This window comes from Peromyscus californicus, unplaced genomic scaffold (genome assembly GCF_007827085.1).
Source record: "Peromyscus californicus insignis strain IS unplaced genomic scaffold, ASM782708v3 Scaffold_17__1_contigs__length_78620276, whole genome shotgun sequence".
NCBI classification, from domain to species: Eukaryota; Metazoa; Chordata; class Mammalia; order Rodentia; family Cricetidae; genus Peromyscus; species Peromyscus californicus.
Window position 1 is genome coordinate 46,574,990 of NW_026294469.1, and position 10,571 is coordinate 46,585,560.

General features: G+C 38.1%; 1 protein-coding gene across 2 annotated transcripts in view; it reads left to right on the forward strand.

Moving 5' to 3' along the window:
- The window catches only part of Slc12a2 (solute carrier family 12 member 2), a 75,049-nt gene extending 65,257 nt beyond the window's left edge, over positions 1–9,792 (forward strand). For both annotated transcript variants that reach the window (XM_052742222.1, XM_052742224.1), the window contains 6 exons: positions 212–334; positions 1,678–1,789; positions 3,363–3,449; positions 4,467–4,602; positions 5,005–5,072; positions 7,026–9,792. In XM_052742222.1, the coding sequence (XP_052598182.1) occupies positions 212–334; positions 1,678–1,789; positions 3,363–3,449; positions 4,467–4,602; positions 5,005–5,072; positions 7,026–7,161 (662 nt within the window). In that variant the 3' untranslated portion in view covers positions 7,162–9,792. The remainder of the gene's footprint in view (positions 1–211; positions 335–1,677; positions 1,790–3,362; positions 3,450–4,466; positions 4,603–5,004; positions 5,073–7,025) is intronic.
- Positions 9,793–10,571: the final 779 nt, after the last annotated feature.

Consider the following 10,571-nt stretch of genomic DNA (forward strand, 5'->3'; position numbering starts at 1 on the left):
GGATGAGTTTACCTATTGTAAAACAAAAAGTACTTTTTTTGTACTCAAATTATATCTGTTATAAGCTACTACAGGCTTATAATGGAAGCCATATACAGCTATCTGCATATAAATATCTGAATTTACAAATGCTAGGAAATTCTAGGAATACAGTAAAAGGAGATTTAACATTTACTTCCTTTATGTCATAATTTTTTGCTTAATCCTTCAGAATCCAAAGGCCCCGTTGCACCTTTAAATGTAGCTGACCAAAAGCTTCTCGAAGCTAGTACACAGTTTCAGAAAAAACAAGGAAAGAATACTATTGATGTCTGGTGGCTTTTTGATGATGGAGGTAAGGCCCTTAATGTATTTTTTAAATAATTAGAAATTTACTGACATGTAAGACTAGTGCTAAGAAATGGCATACAGTTTACCACATTCAGGTTTTACCAGCATGCTCAAACAGCACAAGAATCAGTGTGAGAGTCATACATAGTGATGTCCTTTCAGGAGTCTTCTTGTAGAAGCTGCTTTAGTCCTTTCTTGAACTTTGTGACAATGCCATTATATTAGCTATGACTAGTTTATGTAATGTGACTCAATTTGGAATGCAGTCATATTGGTCACAATCAGTTTCACGTTATAAATCTTTGGCAAAAATAGCACAGAAGTGGCACTGTGCTCTTCTGTCTATATCTCACTAAGAGTGGCATATTGGTGTAAAGTAAGCTGTTGAGTAACGTGTATTTTTTTCAGACTTTTGCCTGAAAAGTTGCTTTCCCCTCTTTATGATTATAGATGTGGTGGTGGGGTTCTTGGCGGCTCTGCAGATTAAACTCTTCTTCCTCAACTATTTCACTTGGGTTAACATTCACTCACTCATGTTTCTTAGTTGGCTGTTGTGGTCCTGGATGGTGCATTTTCACCCCCATCATTCCTTCCTCAATGATTGGCTGGCATTTTATTAAAAGAAGAGCTTGTCTCTTCATTTTAAGGCATTGCTTCTTAGTTTATCCAAAGGATCCAAAGGATCTCACTTATTACTGTCATCATTTGTTTCGTTTTCAGATTGTCCACATCTAGCACCAGGGTCTTCCCTAGGGAGACTTAATGTGTTCATTTGATGGAGGGAACTCATTTTGGAAGTTGCTTCCTAAAATAAGATGATCTCCTAGACTTATCTCTTCCTTGCTATGAAAAGGACTTTCTACCCAAGGTCTCCTTGTCCTTCTGGTCAAGAGTAGTACTTAGAAGCACTATGCTTGTGGCTTATTAGATAGTTCTTGGTTACCAGGTCCCCTCAGTGGACGAAGCTAGGGAATATATAATATGTATGTGTGCATGTGTGTACTATGTAGAACCTGAAAGCCAGTGCCAATCAGCCTTTTCCCTCTCATCTCTCCCATTTCAGTGTGAAATTTGCTCCTATTAGGCTACATTCATTTCCTTCCCCTTTCTGTCTGCAACACATTTTCTACTGCCTAGGCCACCATCCAATTTTGTTGCTTAAAGAACTGCAATTCTGGGACTGAACCACAACTCTTGGACCTCCCTCCTTGATGGAATTTTCAAGGGAGGACAAATTTTACTTTACATTGAGTTATAATAAATGTGTTTTTTGAGACCAAGTTGAAAATAATTTTTTTGTTTGAGATATTAGCATTTTAAAAAGGACTTTATATTTTTATAATTCAGGTTTGACCTTGTTGATACCCTACCTTCTGACAACCAAGAAAAAGTGGAAAGATTGTAAGATCCGAGTATTCATTGGTGGAAAAATAAACAGAATAGACCATGACCGGAGAGCGTAAGTTTGTTTTAAGTTGGAGAGCATTAATTAAATAGTCCTTTCATGACAGAGATTTGATAAAATAAAAACCATATAGACCCTGAAGTATTAACCATACTGCAAAAGCCTCATTAAATAGAACCTTATCCTCTTTAATTTTTTGACATCCATATTTAAATTATAAATGCATAATTTTCTTAGATGTGGTAGTTTAACACGGCATTTTAGAAAGTCTTTATTAATACCTGTACCATCAGGTGTTAGAAGCAGATCTTTAATCTTTTGAAAGAAAGTGCATAGAAATGGCCTTTTCGTATATAGAGAAATTGTGTGGACTTGGAGACATCAGCATACTATTGTCTGCACTGCCATGAGTCTGGTTTCTGGTGCTTCTCTCCTGGCCTTGTCCCTGAAGGGTACTGTACACATTGCTTCCAGTTTCCTGTAGAAAGTCTGAGAGTTTTGACTGATGCTCCCACAGTCCTATTGTAGACAGTGTAGACAGTGTGAGTGCTGCAGTGTGGCATCAAGTTTCTGGTTGTTGTCTTGTCCCCTTCCATCTTGTCTCCACTCCAGATATGTCCTGCATGCTGTCCGCATTTTGGGGACTTCAGGCATTTTTGGTCTACCTGTTTTATCTCTTGTGTACATAGTTCTTCATTTGCCTCATTCCTCTATGTAAATGTGTTATGTGGCAAGACTTTTCCTGGGGAGATGAGCACACACATCTACTCACCCCAGATAGGGAACCTATGACAAGACCACATGGATACTACCAAAGTCCAGCTTAGTGAACCAGTGAGTTTTACTGGGGTTACTTGCAGGAGTGTGGCTGAGGAGTTACTTAAGGAGCAGAATAGACTCAAAGACTGCTGCCTCACAAAGGCCCACCCCAGCATGGTGTCAGCTCACCAACGCTGGAAACCTGGAGCTCACTGCACTGCCTGCAGGCGGCTCAACCGGTTGGAGAGTGCCTGTGCACTTCGCCAGTGACTCTGGTCTAATCCTGTCTGGCAGCTTGACTGGCTTCTGCTTACAGGCAGCTGGTCTGGTCTGAATCTTCTTTGCAGTTTGGCTTCTCTGAGAGTGACTCTCTGCAGCCTTATTGCTTACTCTGGGAGGGAGGAGCCAGGTGAATATGGTCAGTTTCAGGAACTTCCTGATGCTGTTGTGTGTTGTTTACCTTCCTGCTTAAGTAGCTTCTTTGCAGGGTGGAGTATATCAAACTTGGAGGGAACTGTTATACAACGAAATGCTGCATTCTTTTGAACCCAGCTCAGTTCTCACAGTGCTGGGTCCCCCTATACTCCCCTTTCCCCTCTCCAGCACATTTCCTTCCTGGATAGTTAGCATTTGAGTCCACTCACATCACTTTCTTAAATTTTAGCAGGGATAGAGAGGGTTAGATGATAGTCATCTCTACCCAGGCAATTTCAGTGTTTACTTTTTTAATGGAGAGTATGGGCCAATTCAGGAAATTTGTGTAGCAACTGGTAGACTTTCCCTTTAGGTCATCTTATCACATATGTAGTAAATAAAAATACTTAACATCCTTTCCATGTCTGAATGCTGTTTGTTCTTTTTGTCATAGGATGGCTACTTTACTTAGTAAATTCCGAATAGATTTCTCTGATATCATGGTCCTAGGAGATATCAACACCAAACCAAAAAAAGAAAAGTAAGTTGCTGGATAAATTACTCTGTATAAATTTCCAACTCTTTTGGCCTGTGCAGACACAGATAATTTAACTTTAAATGATTACCAGAGCTTTTTCTTAGCGCCGAGTTAAAAACCACATGGTAATCGGCTTGCCAGTGTGATACTGAAGTAAGCTTAAAGAATTCTCAGTTTTCAGAAGGGATTTCACTCTTTAGACATGCTTTCTGGAAATTGTTAGTGCCACAGAAATTGCAGATAGGTTTTAAATTCCAGATATTTCCTATCCACAGTCACTAAAAGATCCTAACTTTACATACATATTACTTCCATTGTTTACTTTTTTTTTTTTTAAAGTTTTTTTTTTTGTTTTTGTTTTTTGTTTTTTCGAGACAGGGTTTCTCTGTGTAGCTTTGTGCCTGTCCTGGAACTCACTCGGTAGCCCAGGCTGGCCTCGAACTCACAGAGATCCGCCTGGCTCTGCCTCCCGAGTGCTGGGATTAAAGGCGTGCGCCACCACCGCCCGGCTCCATTGTTTACTTTTATAGTGAAAATCTGAATTTCCCTATAATAGTTGCAGTCAAGAGTCTCTTACCACAGTTTCTATTTTTGGAATAGTCTTCTTGAAAATGGCACAGAGAGGCAGTTACTGTCTGTGTGTATTTTGTCAGGAATAACTAATTATTTTTAGGCATGTGTCAAGTGAGTTAGAGAGCTGGGATAAAGATTGTTTTACATTGAGTTGGAAAAGATTTGCTATTTGAGCAAAGTTGTATTTTACTCATCACTCAGGAATTATTTCGGCTAATGTGATACTCTTTAGTTTGAGAGTTGACACAGGTAAGGGCAGATTACAGTGTGACAGGTTTAGCTCCAACTTTGTTATCATCTGTGCAGTTCGAGAGACTGGAAATTACTGTTTTCTAACTAAATTATAAAAATGATTACAAGTTTATAACAAGTTATAATTTCTACTTAAGGATGTTCCTAATACATAATTCAAAATAAGATTGTCAGTATTCTTTCTGTTCTTTAAAGTATTGTCGCTTTTGATGACATGATTGAGCCATACAGACTTCATGAGGATGATAAAGAACAGGACATTGCAGACAAAATGAAGGAAGACGAGCCTTGGCGAATAACAGATAATGAGCTTGAACTTTATAAGACTAAGGTACTCTTCCCTTCTCTCCTTTTCAGTAGTCTTACATGTGGTTTAATAGAATTACTGATACTGTAAGTACCAAGCACAGTGATTTGATACAGGGGGAAATGGTTATGTAAATTAAACTTCCCTTAAGGGTCATTTTATATTTGAATGGTGGGAAGCAGCTGTCTAATATTTTTCTAAATGATATTTTATTATACAAAATTTGTTTTTGCTACTTGTTTTAAAAACCATGGTAGTTTCCACTTCATCTTCTTGTTCTTCTTCTTCCTCCTATTCTTCCTCCTTCCCCCTCCTCCTTTTTCTTTGGTAGTGCTGAAGATCTAGTGCATGGCTGCATGGGCTTACACACTGTATACTGGGCTACAATCTGCCTTACAATTCTAATTCTGTCCTTTTCCATTTCAGACATACCGGCAGATCAGGTTAAATGAATTATTAAAGGAGCACTCGAGCACAGCTAATATTATTGTCATGTAAGTATTATTGGAAGAAGGTTTGGGCTATTTTCATGAAGGTTCCTATAGCCAGAGGTTTTTCTGCATCCTGTCTGCTTATAAAATAATCACTCAGAGGCTTAAACTAATTATAAATGTTTGGCCGATGGCCCAGGCTTATTACTAACTAGCTCTTACAATTTAAATTAACCCATAGTTCTTATCTATGTTGAGCCATGTGGCTTGGCACCTTTTCTCAGTCTGGCATTCTCATCTTGCTTTCTCTGCATCTGTCTGGCGACTGTGACTCCACCCCTCTCTTTCCCAGCATCCCTGGCTCTTACCATGTTTATGTCCCCTCTTCCTCAGTGCTCTCTGAGCCTTGGTTGGGAGTGGATGGCACATGTGTGATAAGAGATGCCCATTCATAACCAAGAACTCAGTCACATACTCAATATTTTGATAAGTTATGAGTCTCTCCATTAACCACTGCCCTCTGCCATAAGCTCCTCTGAGCAACGTTGAGGGCGAGCACTTGTAAACACGGGTGTGAACATTTAGAAGGCAGTCTGAGTCCATGACCATCTAACAAAACCATAGAAGTAGGTTACCCCTAGGACCACTGCCATCCCAGCCATGAGCTTTTGACCCTGTTTACAGTAGCAGCCATAATTTCCTTCCTGCAGAGCAGGCCTGCCTCCGATGCAGTCAGAATGCAGGGGTTCCACTGTAACAGTCAAACCACCATTGGGTTGCTTTTTTGTTTTGTTTTTAATCGATAGCCCAGGCTGATCTTAAACTTGGAGCAGTTCTCTGCTTCTGTCTGCCAAGTGCTGGAATTTCAGTCCTGTACTACAAGGCCTGGCTAATAAGTGCTTAAAAAGTTTATCAAAAAGACATCTATAAAAAGGAAAACTCACACTAAAATATAGTTGCCTTCAACATGTGGAGCTAGCATTTAGGCATGAACAAGAGATACACTATACCCTTGTATCTCTCTAAGTAATTTCTTTTGATAAGTTATTCTGAACTTTTATGTTCATATTCTTTAATTCCCTTTTCACCTTTTCAAAAGTTTCTAGCAGGGCCACAGGTGTGTGAGGCATAGGGGGGTTTACAGTAGAATTTGGATTCCAGACAACTTTCTCATAAAGCTAAGTGTAAAGGCTGTATAGAATATTGACCTGGTCCAGCAGTTCCTGTCTGAACCCACCCCGTTTCCCCTGTGGCTGTGTTCCATGGGAACATGCTGTCTTTGAATTAGATGTAGTTCTATGCAAACATGCTGTCTTCGAATTAGACACAGTTACTGGTCCCACTTGAGCCTCTCCTCTGTGAGCCATGTTATTAGAGATATGTGAACCTGGATGTTTTTAGTTCTGAATTCTGTGTCCCTAACAGATAAAAGCTCAGGCACCCAGAAACCAAGACAGATGAGGGACATAAAGAACTGTCAGGGTAACACCAAACATAGCGTTTTCAGTTTGTGCTGATGGTGGGCAAACTTCTAGAATGAAAGACACTCAGCCATAGAAATTTAGAATGACTCCTTAGAGGTCAAGAGGTCACTACCATGCTCTATAAATAGAAACTAAAATTCACAAGAGAAGGTAAAATTAATACAGTTAATTATACTTTATTTTCCATCTATAACTTCTACTGTCTGGGTTCTAATACAAATACATTTTTCTTCTAAAGAATCCTATCCTTATTGAAGGGCTAGTTTGACTAAATATTAATATTATTAATAATAAATATGAATTATATGTATTGAAGTTCACAGGAATACTTTTATGGACAAATGTTTGAAAATTGGTTGAAACCTAAAAATCTGGGGATAATGAAATGAGAGTATATCTAGTAGTTATTGTTGTATCTATGTAGAATTTCCCTCCATTCAGGTTTTATCATGGGAATTGGGACCTAATTAATAGTTGCTGTTTCATTTTCTTCTCCAAAGCATTGCTCAGTGTCTTCTCATTCTGATCCTAGGAGTCTCCCAGTTGCACGGAAAGGTGCTGTGTCCAGTGCTTTGTATATGGCTTGGTTAGATGCTCTATCTAAGGACCTGCCACCAATCCTCCTAGTTCGTGGGAATCATCAGAGCGTCCTTACCTTCTATTCTTAATTATTCTGCACCATGGACTGCCCTCCAGGAATGGTACTTCAGTGCCTAGTGAAAGCGACTGAAATCGTCAGTAACACCAGATATCACGGTGGTGAACTGGGACTTTGTTTCAGTACTTCATTTATTTGAAAGCACATGGAAAAGTTGCTCCATTGATAGATAGATGGAGACTTCAGTTTTAGTCAACTCCATATCAGTGACTGGTAATTCTTTCTTGTTGGACTGAAGTTCATGAGAGTAAAGTTGTCCTTTGCTACTTGGAAGCAATAAGAGTGCGTTATTTTTTGATTGATGAGAGGAGTACAAAAGCCTTTAGCCTTGAGGTGCCTTCTGAAATTAACCAAATTTCATCCATACAGCTGTTGTCTTTTGTAAATTTATAGAATGGTAAACTTTGCCTTCAGATGTTTTTATTTCTAATCTTTCACCTTCAGTGGACACCCCTTTTCATCTTCCATTGACCAGTCAGTCTGGAGAACTGTGTGTTTTGTATTCCTTTTGTAAAAGTATCTGTTAGATACTCAAGATGATTAGGACAAACTAATAAAATATATGGGGAAAATACCAAAAAATGGAGCCCAAGGTTAGGTTTATGTAAGTATGTGTACATGTAGAGCAAGGAAATAGAGGCCCAAACACCATTTTTAACTCTCAATTGAAATTATGTATTATTTCTTATAAATCTTAGAAAAGGGTGAAGATCTACCTAGCACTTCCTATATGATGCTGAAAAATCACATGTCCTTTTCAAGCAAAACCCGAGATCATTTGTATTATTTCTAAAAGATCTGTTCTAATTTAGAATTCCTCTCAAATGTGAAGGACTTTTAAGACATGCTAACAGGTGGTTTTGGAGGAAATTTAGACAAAGAAATGCCATTTAATAGAAGATTTCAATAAACACTATGGGACTTTCACTATCCTACGCCATACTTTATTTAAAAAAAAATCATTAAAATTTTATCAATGGTTAAATGGACCACTGTTTTCTTAGTGGAAATGGTTTTAGGCTTAATTTATTCAAGTATCAAGTACATTTAGTCTTAATACACTCAGGTTTGAACAGATTATTCTGAACATTGAAATTTAATCCATTCTTAATACTTTAAAACTTTTGTGTTAAAGAAAACTGCCAGTTTGTGCGTTTGACCTTGTCGTCTACCCATGCACTTGACAGTGCGGATGTGCTGTCCTGAAAGCTTTATATGCAGTTTTTAATGTGAAGTTTCTCATTTTTCAAGGAAGGACTTCCTAAACACATTTCAAGGGATTCGTGTCTACATGTCTGTATGTGTGTATGTTATGCATACACAGGTGCATATGTGTATATGTAAAGAAATTTCTGTTGCTGGTGTTTCAGATTTTAAAGTGGTCACAGTTGAGTTGATTACATTTTTTTGTTTTGTTTTGTTTCAATAAACATTCAAGTCAGATCAAGAGGTTACAGGTTTCATGGAGGACAAAGTCAATTTGAAGATCATAGTGAAACTTGATCCAGTTATCCAGTTAGGTACAGTGCTGTTGAGCAGATGATCAGTAAGTTTCAGTGGTGGAGAACAGACACAGACTTCCATCATCTTAGGGAAATGTTAAAAATGCATTTTCAGTGATGCAATATTTCTGCATGAATATGACTTAAATTAATACCAGCTGGATATCTGGTCGTTTCCATTCAGAATATTAAGAAAATGAAGTTAAATGATTTTTCTAAGTTTTTCCTACATTATAATTCAATATTGTTCCATTTACTTTAAATTCTGCAGAGTTTGGAGGCAATATAGAAATGCCATATTCAATAAACCATATCATGCTTGAGTTTTCTGAAGGGATAATAGGGCATGGGCTGAATGCTGCTATCTTGACATGCGCACAGGTACACTTGCCTTTTATTTCTAAAGGTTTTTTCCCCCATTCAGGAAAACTTCATTGTGACCTGTACTACAGAAACTAAATGTCATACACCATACATTTGTGTATAAAGTACATACAATGGATCTCAATACACATACTAGGGAGGGTAATATTGTTTGTGAAATAATGTAAGAAGCTTTCCACTTTTAAAAACATGACGTTCACTTAACACTAGATACCAGGTCAGACATTTTCAAGGTTGCAATAGTACTCTAAACTGAAAATTTTCAACAATTCTTAGAGATGCTAGCTAGTATTAAAGCTATTTTTATTTTATGCTGAATTTTGATTATCTTGATGCCAAATTATTTTTAGTCCTAATCATTGATAACAACTTGAAAATAATTATGCAGTGGCATTTGAATTCATTGTTATGATAGGTAAAAAATTCAGTGGGTTCAGAGAGAATGTTGGTGTTGATTATTAACAGTTACTAAATCAAATATTTATTTGTTGCAATGTTTCCTTTGTGCTTTAGGTTTTCCTTTACACTCTTTTCATATTGCTTTCTGACATATGTGTTTTTTTAAGACTATGAAAATAATTGAAAGAGTTGAACTCTGGTGGGTGATTATCTGCTCAGTTTGAAAATGTAATATTTTGATAATACTGTACTGTACCTGTCACAAATGCTTTTGTAATGTTTTAACCCTGAGTATTGCAGTTGCTGCTTTGTACGGAAGTTACTGCAATAAAGGAAGTGGAGTCATTCAAACTTTACTATCTACTCTTAATTTTACCTATTTTGTGCCATCTTTGCACTCTCATCTCACGTCAGTGGTGAATACTCCTAGCGCCCGTGGCTTTGAAGTGGCTTTGGGGAAGCTGAGTGAATTGTTCCCCACCTCTAGTCTCCCCCCGAGTGACTGTTGGTACTGACTTGACTGAACTGTATAAAGGACAGCACAGTTGGGTCGTTTTTAAACTGATTTAGATTTTCTAATTCTTAATTTCGGGCCAGACTTCTCAGGGGAAACTAAAAGATTAAAAAGGATTCATATGCCCTGAACGTAGGTTGATCCTTGGCTCCTGGGGTTGGTTTGTTTTTGTTTTGACAAGCTGATTTGCAGTTTTACAAACATTTTCCCTTTCTCGTTTGGAGTCTTTGCTGGGTGTGTTTCATGTGCTGGACTGTTACTTACATTGCGTTTACTCTTGAGAAAGCAGCTTCGAGAGGTTAGGAAGTTTGCTAAAGGTCATGGAAATTGCTGAGGACATTGGCCAAAGCCAGCATTTGTCTTGTGTGCACAGTGCTGCCCTGCAGGGCCGCTGAGGTAGAGCAGGCATTTGCACTCCCTCCCACCCTGCTCTGCCAGTCTGCCCAATGTTCATATTACAGCTGCGAATAAATACTTACTCCAGATTGACATCATAGATCCGAAACCAAATCCACTTGTGATCTTTGTTTTTATTCTCAAATAAGCCGCTGTTCATGCCACTTTACTCTTTGGGAGCTTAGTAAGGAATTCAAAAGTTACTATGACATTTTAAACAGAAAC